This window comes from Gymnoscopelus braueri (genome assembly GCF_963280865.1).
Source record: "Gymnoscopelus braueri genome assembly, chromosome: 21".
Lineage (NCBI taxonomy): Eukaryota > Metazoa > Chordata > Actinopteri > Myctophiformes > Myctophidae > Gymnoscopelus > Gymnoscopelus braueri.
The window spans coordinates 29,932,328-29,957,678 of record NC_137623.1 but is presented as its reverse complement, the minus strand read 5'-3'; the positions used below and the strand labels follow the sequence as shown (position 1 = coordinate 29,957,678).

General features: G+C 42.8%; 1 protein-coding gene across 1 annotated transcript in view; it reads right to left on the bottom strand.

Annotated features, from left to right (window-relative positions):
* The window catches only part of ccny (cyclin Y), a 71,394-nt gene extending 46,652 nt beyond the window's left edge, over positions 1-24,742 (bottom strand). The window contains exon 1 of the mRNA XM_080418171.1: positions 24,041-24,742. Coding sequence (XP_080274297.1) covers positions 24,041-24,194 — 154 coding nt within the window. The 5' untranslated portion in view covers positions 24,195-24,742. The remainder of the gene's footprint in view (positions 1-24,040) is intronic.
* Between the last annotated feature and the right edge of the window lie 609 nt (positions 24,743-25,351).

Sequence of the window (25,351 nt, the reverse complement as noted above, 5' to 3'; positions counted from 1 at the left end):
TTCCTGTGTCAAGCTGTGTTAGGATCCGAGGACGGCAGGACAACCATCTGTGTGCCAAGCTCTGTCACACTCATGCCTTTGTTGACATTTACACACAGGCACACACACAGGCCCGTCACGATCATGACATTTCACTTGACGATTACTTAATAATTGCGATTAACGATATAATTGTGTCTTTGGCATTTAACATTGGAACATAAATAAACAAAAAAATTGCACAGGGCAAATAATAAATATACAAAGAAATGACGCGTCACAATCGTTTATTTTCCAACATGGAAAAAATTATGACGACAATGCAAAATAATTACGTCTATCTCAAATAATATCGATTAGGCGATTATGTAATAATTGTGACAGGCCTACACCCACACACACACACACACACACGTAAGCACACATTGCTACATTGATCCACACACACACACACACACACCTGTCACCATACAGCCAGTGACCTGGGAAAGACCCTGCAGAGCGGAGAATGAACAAGCTAATGAAATAATGTGTCAGGGCTGTCATCCAAATTGCAGGAGGGAGACAACCTCCCTGTCCAAGTCAGGCCATGCTGGATGTGACACACACACTAATGACACAACAGTAACAGCAGCACACTCCTCATAAATATATTTTAAGCTTGTGGCTCCTGAACTACTGCTGCTGGTAACCAATTTACAAGCTTCGAATTTGGGAGTTTGAGGTTACAAAATCTCATAGAATAACCGCCCTCCCAGATCCTCACCCCTGACCTTAAAGCCACGTTGAGTTTTGGTAGAACCTTGGGTTATATACGGTAGCTACCTGGGTGCGATGTTAGTCAAAATATTATCGATATCTTTATCTATCGCTCCGTTCACCGTCAATGTGTGGTGAAACGGGTGTAAAAAAAAAGAAGCACTCAGCACATAAACGTAAAGGATTCTGCCAACATAGAATAATCGAGTCCTCATACATAATATAGTCTGGTTTCTCTCTACACAGGTTTCTCTCGCACAGAAGCAAAAGTGAATGTGAGGATAATGAAGATGAAGATATTTGGAAATTGATGTCACGCTATCCCCAGCACAGCCCTGAGGCCATGCTGCAGCAGATAATTAGCTCTACAGTCCACACCTGCTACCTAAAGGTTCATTTGTACTTAGTTGCGCGCCGGTGTTGCACACAAAAAAGTGCCTACCCTCTTAGCCAAAAGAAGAAAAAATTAAGAAAAATTGTCACATTGTTAAATTAGATCAGCTATTTTCGCTATTTTTGCACACCACCATGAAGTATAATGCAGGGCTTCAGTGGTTAATGAGACTAATAGATGACAGTAGTAGAATGCGATGCGTTGATAAGAAAAACCTAATCTTGCTTCTTGATTATTATTCGATTGACCTACATGAGCAAGATTAAGTCAGGTATTGGTTCTAAATGTCGGTTAATTTCCCAGCCCTACTCCAAATCTAATGGGTATCTAGTGTGTGTTGCATGTGCTATCCAGATACAAGATGTAATTTCTAAGCCCTCTCTCCCAGCCCTACATCACATCATCTGCCCAGTGTCCTGCCCGTTTTATTGCCTTTCAAGGATGGTTTCACCACACATGCCCCAGACTGCAGCCCTGAGGCCAATCAGCAGCACATAATTAGCTCCACACCTGCTAACGAACACTGGCAGGCAGCTCTGCTGGTCCCATCTGATTGGCGCATGCATGTAATGCTCAATTAACTGCTGAGAATAGCCGCAGCTTTTACTACAAAACGGCACAACAATGCTACTCTCCCTGCTACTGGTCTATTCAATTCTGTTCTATTCTTTTCAATGTTGTACAAGGCAGTGGTTCTCAAACGTTTTCATGTCAAGGACCCCCAAATTAAATTGTATTTGGCTTCTGAACATATTTTGTGCCAGGGACCCCCATACCACATTTGTGCCGTCTAAATGCTTCACTTTTTTCCAAAATTCTGCAGATTTACAAGCTCACTTGTGAGCTTGTAGAGTGTGGCTATTTTCAAATAGCTAATGTATATAGGGTTAAAGTTGTTAAACTGATTTTGGATGCCATATTAACTACTTTTGCTGGAAAGCCCCTCAAGGACCCCTGGGGGTCCTCGGACCCCATTTTGAGAACCACTGGTATAAAGGCACATGTTGTGCTTTATTGATTTAAATGTATTAATTATATAAAATATGCAGCACTCATTTCCTCATTTACCTATTAGGGGCAGTTGCAGGGTTGCAGGGTATTCCCCGACCTTCACTCCACACAGTGACCATTCACTGGAGTGATTAGAGATGTCTTTATCTAACCTATAACTTCACAAGAATAGCCGCCATTCACAGATAACGGTCACATGGCTGGAAGCCAGCCATGTGCGCTGCGTGCACCGCGTGGAGAGGGGGAGGGAGAAGAAAAGTTGTTTCACTTCCAAGTTCAGGGATTCCTCCAGTCCATTCTAAAATCAGTCTAGGCCAGTGGTTCCCAAACAGTGGGTCGGAACCCATTTTTTGTCCGTGGAACACTTTTTATGGGTCACGAGTAAATAACCTTATTATTTCTTCGTTTCGCACAGGTGATTGTTTCATGCAATCAATTCCCAACATATTGTTTCGGGGTGCGCTGGTGTCTGTTCATTCAACCTCCTCTTGTGTGTTGGCTAGTGAGGCGCGTCCTAGCGAGACGACAGAATGGGTTGCCGGCCTGCGCTCGCATACTGGTTCTTATCAGTGTTAAGAGGTCTATATGCACTGCAAAATAAAATGACTGCTCTATTAGGTCTCCTAGTTAATCAATTAAATATGACTACATATGGATTCATGAAAATAAAAACAGGGAACTATAGCAAATAGCTAGAATTATTTGGAGGTAGAAATCACTTAATGGCTGGTCATTTCTGCTCTATTACTGTATGTCTCTAATAATCACTTATTGTGATTTTAATTGAACTTATTGTCTCCGCCAGGCTGAAGGCGTAGCAAGACTGTTTTGCACCCTGTCCGTCCGGCCGTCTGAGTGTCAGCGTGTTCGTCTGTGGACAGCCAATCTCCGGCACCGTTGGCCCAATCGACGTGAAACTGTGCACACACACTTCTGGATGCCAGAGCAGAACCTCTGACCCAAAGTTTTCACAAATGGAGGCCGATTTTTGCAACAAAAAAAAAGGATATTACTCCTACAGATTTCGTCCAAACATTACGCAAAACGGTGCACATTATCCCTATAGTCATGTGATCAAGATTGATCGGTCCAATTTTTTATATTCCATCCTGATTGGCAAATTCCGAACATCGCTGGCCCACAATAACCTACGTGACCTGGCGAGGAAGACCTGTGCTCGGAGGAGCACTTTTTCTAGTTTCCTATCTGTTCATTGCTGTATGCAACTCATTATATTAACTTATTAAGTGCCATTGATGTGCAACACGTCCATTTCTTCCAAAGCCCAGAGTGCCAAAGACGTGTAACACGTCCAAACCGTGTTTTCAGTGTTTACGCTAGATGGTACTGTTCACCAACCTTTGAGTCATCCTATGATCACAACAAACCCCGCCCCGTCCAATCTAATGTTAAAGGATTTAGAAGAAGAAAAAAATTCTCTGCCAATAACTAAAGAACCGAAGGTCGCGGTGACACGCTTTTTTCTCAGATGGAAGCAGAGACACTGTGTGCCGATCATCCTGGAGAGAAATATTCTGTGGCTCTTGAAAGGTTAGTAAAAATGCTCAAACGCTGGCACTGCTGACTTAATTAATTCAGGCACTCAATGAGGGCAAGCTGATTATATACCATATACCTTGGTTTAATGTCAGGAAGGTATGAAGTATGAAAAATTAGATAACGCCTGCCCAAGCCTACTGCTGAGCACACAGCTATAAACCAAGCACATACTGTACATGCATACTGAGACTGCCCACTCAACGTGCCCGCTATGAGGCATGAATAATGATTACTTAAAAAACAAAATGTGCCCGAGAAGCACACAAGCTCCTGATATGATACTGTACAGCATGGTTCCCCAATTAGTTTTCCCCAAGGGCCAAATTATGTCTCGGGTACCAAGCCGAGGGCCACACAACCTGCGAACAGATTGGGGGGGGGGGGGGGGGGGTGTTCCCGCTACTCCAGTGACAGTGCAGATACTAGTGTTGTTGCTGCTCTTACCACCATTATTATTACAATTATTATTGGTTGTGGTACTCATAATTTAGCCCTGGGATTCGTTTGTTCTCGTTGACTCAGTTACACCCAAAAAAACTGAACTTTGAACATTTAGTGGATTTTCTGTGGTTTGGGGTTTTCGGAATAATTAGGCTCAGAAAAGTGCCGTGATTGGCCCGTGGACTTTGATGTCAAAGTCCATTAATCCCGCCCCCTCCCGCGGAGTAGAGGCGATGATTGACAGGCAAAATCCCTCAACAGCGACAACCGCAGGCAAATAGGTTTTATTTTCATTGCAGCTGAAAAGGCTTCAGAACACTGAGAGAAAAAACCTGCCATGGCTCACTGGAGGGGATTTTTCAGTTAAAACCTTTTAATACACCATGATAAAGACTTAATGTTTCGTAAAACCAGCATGTCATGAAACCTTTAAATCCTGTGTTGAGGGTCACAAGGAAATAATGCACTCTTGAAAGTTGAAACTAAATAAGTTGAGAACCAACCATTTATTTGGTTGTTACAGTGTACTTGAAAAGTATGCATCTTCAGCAGCTAGTGATGGCCAACCGTTAACCGGTAATCGTTAAGAAATTGGTAACCGGTTAATACTAACGGTTAATGGTTAACCGTAAAAATTATGGAGCAATGATGAACTTCCAACACCCAAGTCCACTGTGTGGACACACTTGTGTATTTTCAGGTGATCTAACCGACTGAAACTCTTGTTACACTGTTTACAGTAGAAAGGTTTTTCTCCAGTGTGAATACGCTGGTGTCTCTTCAGGTGACTTAACAAACTGAAACTCTTGTCACACTGTTTACAGTAGAAAGGTTTTTCTCCAGTGTGAATACGCTGGTGTCTCTTCAGGGTACCTAACACACTGAAACTCTTGTCACACTGTTTACAGTAGAAAGGTTTTTCTCCAGTGTGAATACGCTGGTGTCTCTTCAGGTCATCTAACAAACTGAAACTCTTGTCACACTGTTTACAGTAGAAAGGTTTTTCTTCAGTGTGAATACGCTGGTGGTGTCTCTTCAGGTTACGTAACACACTGAAACCCCTGTCACACTGTTTACAGTAGAAAGGTTTCTCTCCAGTGTGAATACGCTGGTGTCTCTTCAGGTCATCTAACAAACTGAAACTCTTGTCACACTGTTTACAATAGAAAGGTTTTTCTCCAGTGTGAATACGCTGGTGTCTCTTCTCATCATCTAACAAACGGAAACTCTTGTCACACTGTTTACAATAGAAAGGTTTTTCTCCCGTGTGGACACTCTGGTGTGTCTTCAAGTGAGAATTGCGACTGAAACTCTTGTTACACTGTTTACAGTGGAAAGGTTTTTCTCCAGTGTGGATATGCTGGTGTGTCCTCAGGTTACTTAACTGACTGAAACTCTTGTCACATTGTTTACAGATGTGAGTTTTCTTCCTGTGTCAGTCAGACAATGTCTCTTTACTTCCAATTGCGTTAAAGTCTTGGTAGATTGTTGACTACTGTAAGGTCTTTCTTCTTCTGAGTTTCCTTGCTGCTGGCTCGTTGTCGGGAACAGTGGGTTCATCGTCAAAGCTGCTGCTATGCATGGACTGTAATGGTCCAAGAATGTAATTAATGATGTGTGACCTTACGATCCAGGATTGATTACAGGGCAATTACCAGCTCAATGTCAAGTGTATGGATCTATGCTAATAGTTCCTCTTGTAGGTATCTCTCTCAATGTGCGTCCTTCACACTGTGCAGTCTGGTTTTAAGCTGAGCTGATTCAAAGCTCATGTTGTCACTATGATGTCAGCCATGCCCAAATATGGAGTTCCATGTCATTTACTGAGATAAAGTTTCAGCCCAGTCAAACCTCAATTGTCTTCCAGTATGAAATTAACGAGCATCAGCCAGCCCCACACACCCACACACCCACCCCCACACCCACACACACACACACACACGTGACTGGAGTCTGTGTCATTTCTCTCCAAAAGAATATGATGGAATATGATTAAAGATGACTGTGATTATGGACAGGGGTTGGTGCGGGCCGGACAGTTGCCCCTCGCGGGCCGCCTATTGGGGAACCCTGCTGTACAGTATGTAGGCCATTGTGTGGCCGGCTGAGTTATTCACAAAGTAACAGAAGAAGGAAAAGGAAATCAGCATCCCATAATACTGTATGCACACAACAATGAGATTTAACTTTTCACCTGTAAGCTGCTTGTGTATGTGCAAAGGTCTGATGGGGTGACAGCTAAGGACATGGTAAAGGGCAGCTGTTATTTAAAGGGAAAATGTCTTCTAAACGGCTAAAGTATGGTGGAGCAGTGCAGAATTTTCAGACCTACAAAACAAGTTGTGGCCAATCTTTCTTTTGCGTGTGCATGCAAGTAAGCAAGCCGTGCATGTGCGAAAATGTCCGCACGATCACATCGACATTTCAGCAGCTTGCAGAGGTAAGCTCAGAATAAACCGAATACACAAAATATTTCTTGCCCAAGCCATATAAATGATCGACCTCATGAGATTTCGTCTCAAAATCAGCAGACTGTGAATTTAAGCATCCCCCTTCCGTTTGCACAGTATAATGGATTTTAATTTTGAAAAGGCCACCGCCAACACATCCTGCATACAGTATAATAAAATAATAATATTAAGGACTGCGTAGAACAGATGCAATCAATGTTTTTATTACAATGGCATCTTGCGAATGCAATAATGAATCTTTAACACGGCCTCACAGAGGAGGAGGCGGCACTTCACGCAGTGACGGCTCCAGAGAATTCTGGGCAGGGGGGGCTATGTGGGGGCTGACTTTCTTTTTTTTACGCATGCACGCGCGCGCAGCGCGCGTGCATGCGTCCCGGCGATTTTTTTGGCGGTTTCGGCCCGGTTTCGGGTCCAAAAATGTGCGGGTTCGGGCGCACATTTCACTTTTTTTTTTCTCACATTTTTGCCTGATTTTACCGATTTATGTTATGTTATGTTTATTTATTTGATATGGACATCACAAATTACATTGGACGGAACCAGATGCATTGCTTACAGTGTATATAGCACAAGTGCTAATTTTCAACACCTGTCCACAGGAAGCTTTTCTAAAATACAGTAACACCATTCTAAAACCCAATCAGGTACAAAAAAATAATAATTGTATAAATATATATATACGTATAGATATATATACACACATACATACCCATAGATATGTACTGTATGCATACACATATATACACACTCACATGTACTAATAATTAACAGAATCAAAATCAATATCAGACCCAATACATTAACTAAACAAAAGAAGACATAATCATTCAAGTAACCAATCAGTAACTATACATGTGAGCACAGTTGATTTGATTTCAACCATAATTTGAGCCCTCTGTTAAACACATTACCATCCGTCTCTAGTTTTAGAACCGTAGGCAAAGAGTTCCAAAGGTTTACCCCCTTTACTGAGAAGGCAGACTGCCCGAATGTGTTTTTGCTTATAGGCACAGTACAGTCACCATGTGTTGATGCTCGTGTATTTGCTCTACCAGAGCTCTGACGCCTATCAACCAGTCCAGAAAACAGAGGTGAAACATGATTATGTAAGCATTTAAAAACCAATTTGATAGTACAAAAAACCACAAAATTTTCAAAAGTAAAAAGGTTGTGTTTTCTTAAAATACCACAGTGGTGCCATCTCATCGGTTTCTGATCCATGACTTTTATAGCCTGTTTGTATATTGATGTTATTGGTTTTAAAGGTTCTATGACATTCATTTTCACTTTTTTTTATTTTTTATGTTTTTTTGGGGGTTTTATGACCTCAATTACACCCAAAAAATCTGAACTTTGAACATTCAGTGGATTTTCTGTGGTCTGGGGTTTTCTGAATAATTAGGCTGAAATGTAATCTGAGCTTGGCCCTTCGACAGTGAGGTCACAGTCGATTAATCCCGCCCACTCTCCTCCTCGCCCCTCCTCTCCCCTATCCTTTCCTTTGGGGGGGGCGGAGCAGAGGCGATGATTGACAGACAAAATCCCTCACCAGCGACACCCGCAGGCAAAGATTTATTTTTTCATTGCAGTTGAAAAGGCTTTAGAAATGTGAGAGAAAAACACCTGCCATGGATCAATGGAGTGGATTTTTTTGTTAAAACTTTCTATACACGTTTGAAGGACCATGACAAAGACTTTTAATGTGTGGTAAAACTGAACGTCATGAAACCTTTAAGACAGTTTGAGAAGATTGTGACCATGATGTAATGCAGTATGACAAGTGTGAGAAAATCATAGCATGCATGTACAGCTGTGCAGTTTTACATGATAAGTCCCTTCTAATATGACGAAAACAGTTTAAGTTCGGTTTAACCTTCTTGCATATATGCTTTACCTGTCTGTCGAATTTTAAGTGTTTATCCAAAATAATTCCCAAATATTTTATTTCACTCGTTTCAGCAATAATTTCATTTTGGATTTGTACCTCAAAGGCATCTGTAACAGGCCTGTTACGTATTGAGATGCACATTGAGACTGTTTTCTTGACATTAGACTGTTTTCTTGACATTTTTTTTAATTTTTTTAATTTTTATTTATTAACACATCCACTGCCAAGGGCTAATCTCATAATGTACTCACCAGTGCCAAGGTGTTTTTGTTGTTTTTTTGTTTTTTTCATGTCGCCATAGATCTTGTTAAAATCCTTAAGATTGAGCGCTACACAGTCTGTTTACATCCGCGAGATCTCCCTGTATCTCCCAGTGAAAACCACGTGTCAAACGGGGCATCCATGTTTGAGTTAGAGCGGATTACGTTAAACAGTGAAATGCGAGGAGAAAAAACTACAGGAAGAGAATTGAGTTTCAGTTTCGTCTGTAGAATGGGAGCGGGCGTGATCGTGAAAACCGGATCCCAAATAATTCTATTTCCTGTCATCAAACCGGAAACGGAAGTGGATCAAAAAAAATCCGAAAGTGCACCCGGACCGCGCATGCGCGAAAAGACCGCAGCCCGTAGGGCTACGGTCTCGGCGCTTAACAGTTGGATTTAACGGCCCGTAGGGCTACGGTCTTGGCAGTTAATGTGTTAATATAAAAATTGGGTTTGTGGCAGGGGGTGCTTAGGGGGGGCTAGGCTTTCTCCAGGGGGTGCTTGTGCCCCCCCAAGACCCCCCCTGGCGCCGTCCCTGACTTCACGCCTGGATGTGGTGAGTCACGACTCAAAACCCGGTGGGCAGCTAGGTCCCCCTGACCGCACAGAGATCTTTAAGGTCCTTACACAACGGGGGGGGGGGGGGAGGGGTTCATTTTGTGCTATTAATTCACCTGAAAAATGTTTTAGTTTTTTTTTCAAACTGGTGTTTGTGTCATGTGTCAAATTTGTATTTAGTTTTAGTCATAGTCTTCTGAATACAATTCCATTTGGCTTAAGTTTAGTCATATTCTAGTCATCTGATTTTTTTTTGTTTTAGTCTAGTTTTAGTTAATCTCTCAAGATAGATTCAGAGCTGCGCTACTGCATCTGTCGGGAGGGCCGTTCAGAACGTGTGAACATTGGCCTACAAGTGGGCATGCCTTCAGATCAGGAAGCAGGCCACGCTTTACCCAATCAAATGTAGTGGGCAGGATTTACATCTGTGCGTTCGCTTCCCACTGGAAACAAACCCAAACTCATTTAACAATAGCGTCCTCGGAGCCGACAAAACCACGGAAAGTTAGTAACATTTTAACTTGTTTTTCCATCATAGAAACAAGTGGGCTTATAACCTAAACGAGCCATGTTCCGTGGGAGAAATGGTGTTAGTGTTCCGTGGAGAAATATTGTTAGTGGGAATGAACACATAGGCGCACCACCGGAGGAGGAGGGCTGAGGGCAGACCAAGCAGGACTGTTTCCTGTGGCCACGTTCTATTTATGCGCTACCCCCAGAGTCAAATGCAAAGGTAAAAAACTGCAGAGGGCGCTGTTTTTCCCTTATCTTTGACGATGGGTTCCCTGATTGAGTTTTAGTTGACTATTTTAGTCAACTATCTACAGTTGATTTAGTAAACTAAGTGTATTTTGGCAGGTCGTGACGGCGTCATGATGGCTGATTACCACTTAGCTGCATGCCGGAAATAGCTGATCTACAAGCTTACAACACATTTCGCTGCAACGCGTTGTGAGCTTGTAAATCAGCTATTTTCGGAGCGCGACACCCGCGAGTAACCGAGCATAAAACGACTGGTCTTAGTTCTACTGGATCTTTTATCCACTAGTTCCTCCCTAACATTTTAATCTAGTTTATATTTGTGCCGAAATTGTCAGTATATTTATTTTTAGTTAACATTGGCCATAAGTATGTGGCAATAACTATACAGTCACGCACCCTCAGGTTGAGAATCACTGATCTAGAGCAGTGGTTCTCAAACTTTTTCAAGTACCGGACCCAAATTGAGAACCAATAATAGATTGTGTGATGGCAGTTCTGAGTGAGTGAGTGAGAGACAGACAGAGTTGTGGGTGGTAGATGTGTACTTTGCATGCTCGAGTCCTAATCACCCACGCACGAGTCCCAGTCAAGCCAAATGAGAGGCCGCTATGAGGCTGTCATAGCCAATTGCCTCTGAAATGATTTGTTATTCCTTTGAGGGACATCTGTGAGGGCGGGGGGGGGGGGGGGGGGTTAATAGCAAAAAAACTAAAATTGTCTGCTGGTGGATGAAATGCTATCTGCCACGATGAAGTTTGTGATTCATAACCACTTGTACTGTATCTGTCAAACCCCTGCCCTGCTCAAGTGCTTAACATGTGGGCAGCCAATGGCACACCGCTCTTCACGCTCCACTGCAGGTTATTGTGGCTGAAACCGTGTCTGATTTTGGCAGCTGGCAGATGCCAAAATCAATTCCTCCATCCTGACCGCCAGAATCAATAGCATTGTTGATGGTCAATTTGTTTCCAAATTGACCATTTTAAAGGATACAGCTGCCATGTTCCCTTTGGCATGCTTCTTTAATGTTTGATTTGTTCTCCCTGCTCTCCCTCCCCTCCTTTTTCTTCTTCTCCCTCAGCTTCCGTAACAGAAATGTTGGAGCTTACGGGAAAAAATAATTTTCCCGTTCTTTACACTAGTAAACCAGTGATGTGACAATAAAGGTTCTGATGTATGTGTATTGTAGCAATTGGTTCCATTGACATAACACATAATTATAAAAACATGGCAAAATGTTTTAATAAAAAATACTGTAACAGCTAAAAGAACAAACATTGCGCTGCATCCAAGCAGACTTACTTCTGTGTTATTATAGCCGTCAATAGCAGCACTGACACACAGGCGGCAAGGACAGACAGACCCACCCATATGCAAACACATTAACAAAACAGAGCCTAATGACAGGATAATTGCAGTCAGTGATCGTATTAGTATGCAGAGAAAGGCATCGCACCAGGGAATAAGAGATGAAACCCAAACGTAATTGTCTGTAGGTGTAGAACAAGATGCAGCTATGTAGGGTCAGACCCTGCCATATGTTTTGTCTCAGTGGTTCTCAAACTTTTTTTGTAATTCCCCAAAACTCTCAGAGTTAGACGTGTAAGGGTCCATTTGGAACCACCTCATGGAACCCTGAGTTTCCCTGGACTCCACATTGCGAACCACTGTTCCATCTACCTGAGGTTTACTACCCACAATGCATGTTACAGGCCTGTTTAAAAAAATAATAAAAATCTTTTAAGTGGTCTGCAGGACAGAGAGGTGAAGCTCAAGTCCGGGTTGGAGGACATAAAATAGAAAGATGAGCGAGAGACAAAATGAAGTAAAAACCCAGTTGTCCAACATGACCACGCATGCCGCATGAAGCATTCAGCAGGGATGTTGCGGGACATGCATGCGTGTGTGCGTGGTTGTGTACGCGTGTCTTGGGTTGGGTAGGTGAGTTGGCAGCTAAGAGGTAACTCACAATGTTTACCAATACGATGTGTAGTGCACATGACTAAAGTGCCACAAGTTAAAGCCATTTACATTTTCCAAATATGGGCTTTGAGAGTGGCAGGGGGTAGTAAGCTTTAGTTTCACTCTCACCAGCATGCCCTCTCCACTCTCCTCTCGCTTCTTCCTCCATGTACATTGCAGACAGATTTGTCAGTATGTATGGTAGGCCACAAAATTGCAGATATTGTAATAAAAAAGATATAATAATAATATTGCAATACGTACTATTACAGCGGTTCCCAACCTTTTCGGGATCAGGGCCTTCTTGCAGACTGTGTACATATTCAGAGCATGTTTATTTGAATGATCAATCAATCGATTGTGTTTCGGTATCCCAATGAAAACAAAATGTAAGGTTTTAAAGAAACCAGCACCAGCAGCAGCAGCAGCAGCAGACACCAGCCCAGCAGCTTCTTCTGACTCACCTTACTATTTCATGTCTGTAACAACCACGTCTCAGCCTGTCGTTGAACCAATGAATACAAGTCTTCCTGTCAACCCTTACACCTGTAGTGTTCCACTTCCTGTGGCGTGTATTCATCACACTGGGGCCTGCAGTGGCTCTGGAACAGCCACCGCTTATGAGGGTATCGGACGGTTCCTAGCCTGATTTATACAATATACATCTTTTTTTGCAAGATGTATATTGCTTTATATTGCTTAATGGTTCGCCAATTATTAGTGGGCCCACTTGATGCAATAACCTCGCGGACACCTGTGGCCCACAGGTTGGGAACCACTTGTCTGTCATATCAATATGATGCATATATGCATCATATCCCAGATATGCATGAGACGTTGCTCCTTGATCAGGGCTCAGGAGACACAATCAAGAGGCTTTATCGCCTCCGCAGCAAACCCAACATAATCACATCATTGCAGATAAGATCGTGCAGTCTGTCTCATCAACCATCCAAAAATCCTACCAATATGTATGCTCCGTTGCACGACGGCATCGAGCCATGAACATAGCAGACATACTGTACAAACGATGCATTGTGAGCTTGTAGGTGTGCTTTGTTCGGCACTTAATCCAGCTCCACCCATCAGTGCGTGTGCATGAGCGTGCAATGTGCATACATACGCATATTGTAGCCTATATTTTATGTGCATGTTGGTTCATTCACGTGTGTGTGTGTGTGTGTGTGTGTGTGTGTGTGTGTGTGTGTGTGTGTGTGTGTGTGTGTGTTACTGTGTGTGTGTACCCATACGGTCATGCATCCACACATCAGCCTGTGACCACGCACACACATGTCTGTTAACATTCGCAATTGTGTGTTTTTCTTGGCCTGTATATACTGTAAGTGTCACAGTAGTGTGTGTGCGAACGTGCGTGCGTGCGTGCGTGCATGTCTTGCTCATTCATGAGCCTGAGGGCAGAGCTTGTTCATTTACAGATGTATGTGTTAAATAGACGCCACGCTGCCTGAGGGATCAAGCCATCTCATGTCTCCTCCCATTGCCTTTCAGCTCGTGCTCAAACCCTTCACATCAACCATGGCCGTGGCCTTACGGGGGTGCTGCTGCTGCAGAACAATACAAAGACGAAATGCTACCGCATCATCTAACCCTGGCTATAAATAGCCTGGATAGATGAGGTCGATTCGGTGAAAATATGCCTTTGATTTTCAAGGATCTGAGGATTGGAGAGAAATTGAGAACCCCTCCCACCTCTCCCCTCTCCACCCCCACACACACATTGTATTCATCTCTTTTCTGAGATACCAGCTCAGTGGCCATGTGGTTAGAGTGTCCGCCCTGAGTTTGGGTGGTCGGGGTTCGATTCCCCAGGCCGGGTCATACCAAAGGCTATAGAAATGGGACCCAATGCCTCCCTGGAACGCGTGGAACTCGGCATCATCAAGGGTTGGGTTGAGGGTGAGTCCCTGCATCATACTACCATCATGTCCAGGGGTGTACTTGTACATCAAGCCATCATATGCTACAGAGACAGGAGATAGGCTCCTGCCACATGGCTCGTCAGAGATGAGTTAGCATGTTATTCATATGTTATGTGCACACCTGCATATGATTATGATGCCAACGTTTCTAAAATAACATGTACACACCTGCATATGATGCCGCTTCTAAAAGCACATGTACACACCTGCAATGCAATGCATATGATGCTAATGTTTCTAAAAGAACATGTACACACCTGCATATGATGCTAAATGTTTCTAAAAGAACATGTACACACATGTCCCCAGAACCCAGTGGTTGCATTGAAGCGAATTGGACATGCTGGCCATTTGTAGGTACTGCAGCTTAAACGGACGGCCACTGCACAATGTACGAGCGAAAACGGTTTCGACCAATGGGCTCGACTCACGAGCTTGCGCACAAGCTTGCGCACGGGGCCGCGCACCACTGTGACGTAAAACGCGTCACTTCTGTGACGCAGAACGTATCACAGTGGCCCCAAATAGGCTACGCCCATCACACTTTCCAAACCGGAAGAAGGGGTGAATTCGCTTCATGCGCTGGGTGAGCAACTCAATGCAAGTGGATGGGAGGGGATTTCGGGTGCCCTCTCTATTATTTTTAACTCTATGGTACACACCTGCATATGATGCTCATGTTCTAAACAGCATGTACACACCCGCTACTACAGTACATACACTATCTGTATGCACTGTATGTACAATCTTGATGATTTAATCCGTTTCTACTTTCTATCCTCATCCTGTGTTCTTTTTTTAATCATATCTCTCCTGCTCTAACTCTGCGGCTATCCGCTCTTCTCACGGAAACTACAAAATGATGGAGTGAGTTACACCTGTAAAACCTGTGATGTGAGAATAAAGCTGATTCGGATCCTGATGAGAGATGAAGGCGATCTATAAGCTTTTTGACAATTTGGATGACACTCTCTAATCTACGCCCTTCCTTTCTCCCTTCTCTCATCCTCCCGCCCCACCCAGCCACCTCTTTCCCCTAATTACACCAACATCACAGCCACTGCCATCTCAGTATCACCTGTTTCTCCCAAAACTGGTGTGTATCGACTTCACACAGTCTAATTGTCTGCTGCGTTTGGCTTGCACTGTATTCCTACAACTTGCACTGAATGCGTGGCTCTGTTGGCCTTATTCAGGGTGTCTGCAGGTTTAAGCATGTTAGATTTAAGACTTTCTAAGATTTTAATGCAGCTCAGAATAAAATGTAACCACTTGAATCCTAGCATCCCTATTCTGGAGGGGGACATTCGCCGAAAATAGCTGATCTATAAGCTCACAACGAGATTTAGTGTGGAAATTATGGATTCACAAAAATAGCATAGCTGTTGTTCATGGATTTTAACTAAGTATATAAGGTTTAAGTGGTTAAGATTACAACTTCTGCACAGGCTATTATGTTTTAGTAATTAAACAACAGGACAGTTCTATAGTTACACAGGCATCGTCGTTCCAGGAAACCGGCACCGTAAGAGCACACATTTTACACTGTTTTTAATTTATGAAATGATGCAACACGTAAATGCAGTGCTTTTGTTATAGGGTACATATATTGTCTTTGCTGCCTGTGCCTGAGCTTGCATGTGAACCAAACTGCTAGTTCCTGGTGCATGTACATGACTAATAAACCTGTATCCATATTAAAGCCATTCAAATGAAAGAGAAAAAACAACGGAAAATCGGCTGAATTGCAGCTGCAAGGTTTTCCACGGCTGCAGCTATGCAAGCAACGGCTGTTTGTATTTCTCACACCAGTGATTTCTCCTTCCCTTGGGAATTGATTTATCTAACCTTTGTGCTGATAGCGACAGTAAAACCTAAAAACGACTGTGTAAAGCTCTGCGTCCCTGGCAGGCTGCAGCTCTTTTATCTGTGTTAAAGACAATAGGCTGGGTTATGGCCCAGTGTTAGTCTAGTCGTGTAGATTCCAACCGTTGCATTGGATTTCATGGGTCAGAGGCATCTCTATCACGGTTTTCTGGGAGGGAGGTATTTGTATTGACAGTGCATTTCGTCGCTGTCGGGCTGAAACCTTATCTCCATATTTCATCTTTCTTTTTTCGTTTGTTTTGTAAATCAACGCCCTACTTCGTCGTACAACAAGAGGGTCACGCAAAGGCAGCGAAAATAGCCAATCTACAAGCTCAAAATGGGTCGCATCGCGACAAAGCCTATATTATGGATCATGATAGACTGAACATAAACCATTAAGTTTAGATAAATACAGGCTGTGAGGTTAGCACATGGATCTCCAGCCTACTCCGTATCTCTGGCTTAACTGGTAATAAACGCAGGATATTGAGGTGAGATTGTGCAGGGAAATATGTGGAAACGGACCTCGACTCCAGAGGCTGTGATTTGCAGCTTCAAAGACCGGTTCATACATGCAAAGGGAGGTTAGCAGAGCTCTGTGCGTGCGTGCGTGCGTGTGTGTCTGCGTGCATGTCATCACCGTCAGCAGTTCTCATGGCTGATTTGTTTGTAGTCACAAGCTCAGAGCAAAAAGGGTCACACATTCACAATATGGTCACAATGCAAGCAGTCATAAACAAACACACACACAGTCAGATCATTCCCGGCTTAAGTTCAGCATGAACCGATCAAATCAACCCAAGTACAATATCCAGATTATCAACAAACTATCCGACTCTAAGAGAACAAACCAGATTGTCTTAATCACTTTCTCCTGCATGTACACTGCGTTCCTAGAGATAGGCCTATCCAATCTTTTGGCATCACGTGGTTCTCCCTCCTTAACATGTGCTGTTGTTCACTTAAAGTCCTCTTGATAACAATTATTTCTTAAAGCAGTGGTTCCCAACCTTCTCTGGATCAGATGTTAAGTGTTCAGATTTCATGCATTTCCAGGCATGTTTTAATGATCAATCAATCGATTGTGTTCCAGATTGGATCGATATACTTGACTTTAAGTTCCTATTTATTACAATGAAAACTAATGTTTCAAGGTTTTAATTAAAGAAAACATACCATGAAGCTTTCTTTTCTTTTTTTTATTAATGTTATATTATGATTAAAGATGTTTCGCAAATCATTTGGGGGGCCCACTTGCAATATCCTCACGCCCCACTATTGAGCCCCGGCCCACAGGTTGAGAATCGTCTGTCTTAAAAGCAAGTCTGAGAACAATGACCTATGAGAGATTTTCACATCAATCTGTCCACGTTTCCTTCACAGGGTCCAGGCAAGGTGCCCAGGGTCTCTTGACACTGGAATGCCAATTAGAGAAGCCCAATGAAGGGGTTAAAGGGTCGCCCCTAATCACTTGAGTAAATAACCTAAATGCAAACACTCAAAGTTAGTGCAAATCTCTCTCTCTTCACCAGCTTGGCACATGTGTCTAAAGCTAATGGGGCCCTTCTTATATATATAGCATTGGATGGAGTGGTGGAGTACCTGGAGTCACCTGGGCTTTGGAAGAACCTGCTGACCAATGATCAGTGGTGGACAATAATTTAAGTACATTTACTTGAGTACTGTACTTAAAAGGCATAATGCAGTATGTAACTTTGCCCTGTGTTTACATAACAAATCAATGATTTACATTTTTACCCATCATTTACCTCTATACACCAGCATTTATTAGCCACTGGAGTAGTGTGGTGGTGCATACCTGCAGAAACACCTTGCTCTCTCGCTGTATTTTGGTGTTTTTGTCACCGTTTGTTTTGCTTTCACCAAAACATCCCAGTCTACCAAAACAAACAGTGAAAACACCAAAATACAGTGAGAGAGGCCTAGGGTCATCTGTGGCACTTCCGTGAGCGTGGAGAGCAAAGGTCCGTTTCTCAATGGATTTGTCATCTAGGAGGGTTATTAAACGAATTTAGCCGGGGTGTATTTTTAAAAGGGGCGGGGAAAATTTGTGAGAGACCAAAATCCAAAATGGCTGCCGTGAAAATGAACTTTTTAATGGTTTGACCTACAATGATGCACAATACATGGTTTCAGAGCATATTTTGGTCAAGGAATACATATTTGGTGTCTATATAATGATTTGACCTATTGTTGACCTTCTAATGCAAGATGGCTGCCAATTATGAGCTCCAAAAGTTTTTTTTTTCAAAATAGTCACAGAGCCTTCTTATTAGGCTCTAATGAAAGCTCTGCTCATGATGAGTTAAATACAGAAGTAATCTCTGAGGTCACTAAAGTCAATGTTTGTGTGATGTGCGGTTTCCCACGGAAGTGCCACAGATGACCCTACTAAGGGCAGTGTGTTCCTGCAGGTAAACACCACCACGTGACTTCCACTCCGCTACATTTCAAATAACAATTATTGTACCTTTGACTTCATTTCTAGGAAGGGACTCTATGGACCCAAACTTACAAAAATACATTATGAACTAACCACTTGTGCCCCATTTCAAATATAGTGAAAATAGCCGATCTACAAGCTCACAACGTGTTGCGGTGGGACGCATTGTGAGCTTGTAGATCTATTTTCTTTCTTTCAATCATGTTATTGTCATTGTTCACAGATTACCAGAAGTGCTCATTTCTGTTTTATTTATTTTTTCATTTTTGGGAAATGGTCAAAATTTCAATACAGCAATGCATTGATCATAATCGTAATCAAGTATTTTGAATACTTGAGTAAATACTTTGTCCACCATTGGCAAAGAACACATTTTCTCGATGATTGTTCTGTCTGTCCTCATGAAGAAAATAATGGACTAGCCTATTCACTGTTCTTTTAGAAACAGACTCACGCACTCATGTCATGGGGTGGTGATGATTACGCATTCAAAGAACTCAGACCTACTTTAACACAATGCAAAAGAGAAGAGCTGTTTAGATACAATAATTGCCCAACCATGTGGACGGAGGATGTAGCCAGACTGAACGGCACAAAGGCAAAACCAGCTGCTGTGTGTGACTCCAACATGCCCAACCTCGTCCTAAATTGTGGCTTTGATTAGGCTTTGTAAAACAAAAGTTGCACAGGGCAGATATGACAAATAACATACATATTATAATTTTTCAAAAATGGTGGAAATAGCCGATCTACAAGCTCAAAAAGTGTCGCATCGTGGCGCGTTTTGAGCTTGTAGATCTGCCATTTCCTCTATTTTTTTAAATGTATAAACATCTTTCAACATGGAAACGATTATGCAAAAAATGATTGCGATTAACTCAAATAATTGCGATTAGGCGAGTATGTAATAATTGTGACAGCCCTACTGAAACAGTCGTCTTGACTGTTCCATCAATAATTGAGTTGATGCTGATGTTGTTGAAGGCCTGGTGGACGGACACCACACTCCAGAGAGCCAGGAGGTGTCCTAACTGCTCACACCAAGGGAAGTCTACTCTCCCTGGATGGGAGGAGGCCGGGAAGGCCTCCACTCCTTGGAGCTATTCCAGTTGTTAGCCACATGAACCGTGGCATCCCTATTCTGGGCATGCCATTAATATGTGAACTTTCTCAGCAAAAATCACTAGCTCACGATGCATCACAAGCTTGTAGATCAGCCATTTGATGTACAACGAAGTATAAAGGATTCCACTTCACCCATTTTCAACCTATCTTCATATAATTGGTCCTCAATGCTCATTATAATATGGTACCATTTATGTCTAGTCACCCTGTGTCTCAAAGGAGGGCTGTGGACAGTTCAGAAACCTGCCTACTAGTGACATCATCGGTAGGCAAGGTTTGAAACGTCTTCTTATTAATGCAAGAACAATGGCTTCTATTTCAGCATGCCAACTTTCCAGGGAGAGAAAGGATGTAGTCTCTCCATTAGCTTGGAATCCCCATCGATGATGTCATTGGTAGGCAGGTTTCTAAACTGTCCAGACAGCCGACCCAGAGTGAGCACATAGATATTGTGCCATCTAATAGTGAACATTAGTTGAGAAGACCAATCATATGTTATGGTTGAAAATGTGTGACATATTTTATTTAACCCATTAAGACCGGGAAAACACCAGTGTCATTTTTAGATGGGGGGGGGGGGGGGGGGGGTCCACAAATCAAAACATTTTGAGATGGGGTCCATATATATATATATATATATATATATATATATATATATATATATATATATATATATACACACACATTTTCCACAATTTTTCAAAAAATAGCAGATCTGATAGTATATCAAATAGTATATCTGCTATTTTTGGAATAGCCAAAGAAATCTATAAATGACACCGATGCGTTCCCGGATTGAATGGGTTAAGCCGATATCTCAGTCATCACTCCTAGTTGTGTTCATAACTTCATAATACACTCCCAAGAACAAAAGACTGTGTATGACTGCTGTTTAACTTACTGCTTCCAGGGTGTAGGAGGATGGAGCAGCAACAGTTCACATTCAGTGACCGACACACTTTAAGGTTTTTCAATTAGCCAACTACCAATCACAGTCTCCTATATTTGAATACTGGGTCCTGATTGGTCACCCCAGACTTCGGGAGCAGGAAATGGATTCACAACGGAGCGGTGCCAGACCCACATTTTTTTTGTTTTGCACTGGCAGATTCGCCTGGTCCCAGGGAAGTCTACTCTCCCTGGATGGGAGGAGGCCGGGAAGGCCTCCACTCCTTGGAGCTATTCCAGTTGTTAGCCACATGAACCGTGGCATCCCTATTCTGGGCATGCCATTAATATGTGAACTTTCTCAGCAAAAATCACTAGCTCACGATGCATCACAAGCTTGTAGATCAGCCATTTGATGTACAACGAAGTATAAAGGATTCCACTTCACCCATTTTCAACCTATCTTCATATAATTGGTCCTCAATGCTCATTATAATATGGTACCATTTATGTCTAGTCACCCTGTGTCTCAAAGGAGGGCTGTGGACAGTTCAGAAACCTGCCTACTAGTGACATCATCGGTAGGCAAGGTTTGAAACGTCTTCTTATTAATGCAAGAACAATGGCTTCTATTTCAGCATGCCAACTTTCCAGGGAGAGAAAGGATGTAGTCTCTCCATTAGCTTGGAATCCCCATCGATGATGTCATTGGTAGGCAGGTTTCTAAACTGTCCAGACAGCCGACCCAGAGTGAGCACATAGATATTGTGCCATCTAATAGTGAACATTAGTTGAGAAGACCAATCATATGTTATGGTTGAAAATGTGTGACATATTTTATTTAACCCATTAAGACCGGGAAAACACCAGTGTCATTTTTAGATGGGGGGGGGGGGGGGTCCACAAATCAAAACATTTTGAGATGGGGTCCATATATATATATATATATATATATATATATATATATATATATATATATATATATATATATATATATATATATATATATATATATACACACATTTTCCACAATTTTTCAAAACATAGCAGATCTGATAGTATATCAAATAGTATATCTGCTATTTTTGGAATAGCCAAAGAAATCTATAAATGACACCGATGCGTTCCCGGATTGAATGGGTTAAGCCGATATCTCAGTCATCACTCCTAGTTGTGTTCATAACTTCATAATACACTCCCAAGAACAAAAGACTGTGTATGACTGCTGTTTAACTTACTGCTTCCAGGGTGTAGGAGGATGGAGCAGCAACAGTTCACATTCAGTGACCGACACACTTTAAGGTTTTTCAATTAGCCAACTACCAATCACAGTCTCCTATATTTGAATACTGGGTCCTGATTGGTCACCCCAGACTTCGGGAGCAGGAAATGGATTCACAACGGAGCGGTGCCAGACCCACATTTTTTTTGTTTTGCACTGGCAGATTCGCCTGGTCCCAGGCTAGACCTTGGGGGGGGTTCCAAAAAAATCAATGAAACGTTTGAGAACCACTGCTTTAGACTGTAGCATTTACAGGGCCACCCTGAAGATGTTAATTATAAGTGTTGAGTCACATTGAGTCATGCTGTTGGTCATTTCCTATTCAGGCCCCGGGGGACTGTTGAGGAATGGACACCCCACCACCCAGCGACATCCATCACATTCCTACTCTAACACACACACACACACACACAGACCTTTGTTGATCCAAGGAGGGAACTTTAACACACACACACACACACACACGCACACAGCCACCCACACACACACACACGGGCATGATGACGACAGCTCAGAATCCTGCATCTTGTCATGCCTTCCTCAGCAGACTCATTGAGAAAGCCTTCTGGACTTGGCAGGAGAATGGAAACAGCTATGTACACAATGCACGCGCACACACACACACACACACACACACACACACACACACACACACACGCGCACGCGCACACACACACGTTCAAGCACACTGACATCAACACCAGCTCACCAGAAAATGTGAGAGAAAATATATAATGATCTAATGCTCATTATAATATAGTACCATTTTGTGTATTCGGTCTGTGTGTCAGAGCTGGGCTGTGGACAATTCAGAAACCTGCCTACCCAGTGACATCATCGGTAGGCAGGTTTGGTCATTTCAGACTAGATTTCAAACTTTTTTAAATATTTTTTTATTACGGAAGTCGAAGACCAACATTGGCTTCTATATTTCAACATGCTAAACTTCCAGGACGAGAAAGGTTGTAGCCTACTTTCTATTAGCTCGACTTTCTATTAGCTTGGAATCCCCATCAATGATGTCATTGGTAAGGCAGGTTTCTAAACCGTCTACAGCCCACCAATGAGACACAGTTCGAGAAGACAGAAACGTTGGCATAATTATAATGAGCAGCTTGATATCGAGGTGGAAACGTCATATGCCCAAAACGGTTTCAAAAGTAGCAGATCTACAAGCTCAAAACACGTCGCATCAGCATCACGCCACGTTTTAGGGCATTAATTTAGAAAAGAAACACAATAAAATATGGAGATGAGTGGTTTCTGCCCGACAGCAACAATATGAAGATTAGGTTGACAATGGGTGAAGTGATCCTTTGAGAAAATGACCCTCTGAAAGGGTGACTGACTCCTACTCCAACACCTTTTAGTGTTTACTGTCATAGCCTGGGGCTGCTGCAACGTATAGACCGTTTACACAAGGAACAAATCAAAGTCTGCAATATCAACACAGTTTGTCAGTCAGTCGTCATCATTGCTGTAAAGAAACACAACCCAAGAGAAGGAAGAGAGAGAGGGTGTTCCACACACCAACAGTGGTTCTCAAAAGAGGGGTCCAGCCAGGGACCCCCCCCCCCCCCCGCCCCCCCGCAGGGGCCCTTGAGGTGCTTCCAGTCGAGTCCCCAGTTAAATGAGTTTGGATCAGATGTGATATGAATGTAGCATGCGTTGTGAGCTTATAAATCTGCTATTTTCTAAAATATATTGAAAAAACTAAATCAATATTTTGGAAACATTTTAATGACACAAATCTTGTTGGGCCTGCCACACAATCTTTTCCAATGATGATGATTAAAATTCTTTATTAGGAATAACCCCTGGAGATGTAGCATCTCGTTTTCAGGGGGGGGGGGTTCCAACAGACAATGCACATTTAGACGAAACATTTAACAACAAAACTACTACTACACAACCAAACAATTAGGCCTACCGTACGTGACAAAACAATTAAACAAACATTACAAGATGGGGGGGGGGTCGGGTCCTCCTTGGCCAAATGGTTATCAAATCGGGGGTCCTTGCCATTCAAATGTTTGAGCGAACCACCCCTAGGTTTCCTTGGGGGGGGCGTTCCAGGGGGTCCCCAACAAAATGTTTTACTACAGCATCACAATTATTTGAACCCCTTTATCCATATTTTATACGTATAGCAGATCTACAAGCTCGCGATGCATTACTTCGTGCCGCGCTGCAAGCTTACTGCTATATATTTTGTTTCTGTTGAAAAATCTCTAAAATGTTTGAAAGATTTTTTAATCATTTTGAATTTGATAACACAACTCTCACAAAACATCTTCAGATGGGGGGGTCCGCGGCCAAATGCATATCAATTCGGGGGGGCCCTTGACATTAAAATGTTTGAGAGAACCACCACCCCAGGCTACTATCCTATACGCCCGGTGTGTTCGCCGTTCCTCCTACCGTCTATGTTCTCCCTGTCGCTGATGTGCTGGAGGTTGCAGCCAGTGTCCTCCCTGCCTAGGTCCGCCTCTGGCCGGTAGGGCTCCAGCCTGGAGTGGTTGTTCCTCCGGTGTTTGGGACTGGACGACACACAGCAGGAGGTCGTGTTCCCCATGGTTCACTGTTCAGTGGGTATGTAGTAGTAGTAGTCTACTTACTATTGTAACCCTGTGTGTGTGTGTGTGTGTGTGTGTGTGTGTGTGTGTGTGTGTGTGTGTGTGTGTGTGTGTGTGTGTGTATCTGTCTGTCTGGCTGGGTGGGTGGCTGAGCTACGACCCGTCCACAGCTGAAAAACAGGGGCGGTAACGCCGATAGGCAGAGCGAGGAGGGTCGGACCTCAAATATCAGCCCCGGGTGTCCGTTCTCTACGTTGATTACACGCCCGTCTCCTCCGTAACAAACCGCTGCAGAAGAGCCATTAAAACAGTAGAATAAATACGCTGTAGGTAGGGCTGGTAGATCTGTTAGAGCAGCCTACTACTACTACTACTACCTCCTCCGCCCCTATGACAGTTGTACTGGCGGACGCAGATAGAGCGTCCCTTATAATTAAACTACTCTCGCTCACTGACTGTCTCCAGAAAAACGTCTCATTCGGATTCTTCTCACTTTGAAGTGAACGCGACGGTTACTTTTCGTGCAAATCGCTACATTATTGCAGAATCAGACAAGACGGCCGACAGCGCTGTGTGCGTGTGTGAGAGAGATGTTGAGAAAGGTTCCGGTTCAAGTGGGTGGTAACAAACAAAAATGATGGAAGAAGTACTCATGTAGTAAAAGTATCAATACCACCATGTAGAAATACTCTGTTACAAGTATAGTCCGGTACTTGAGTAAAAGTATTGGAAACAGGAAATACTCAAGTAAAGTACATATACCTCAAAATTGTACTTAAGTACAGTACTTGAGTACATGTACTTACTTTACACCACTGCAAACATGTAATCAAAGCACACACACTGATGTTAAACTGATAGACAGGGGAAATTAGAGTCAGTGTTTCTCAAATAGGGGTGCAACAGTTTAATTGAACTGAACGATTTGATCAGTAACACCATTTTTTATAATTTAATAAAATAATCGATTAATAATCGATCAATATGTTGGCATGTGCAACGTAAAACGTTTTTAAAAATGTAAAAAGAAAATACAGTGAAAATTGTCAATCTATCAGCTCACGACCAGGTGAATGTGAGCTTGTAGATCTGCTATTTTCAATAGTCGATGCTGTGATTAATCAATCAAAAAAGTAACCGATAGAAATCGATCACT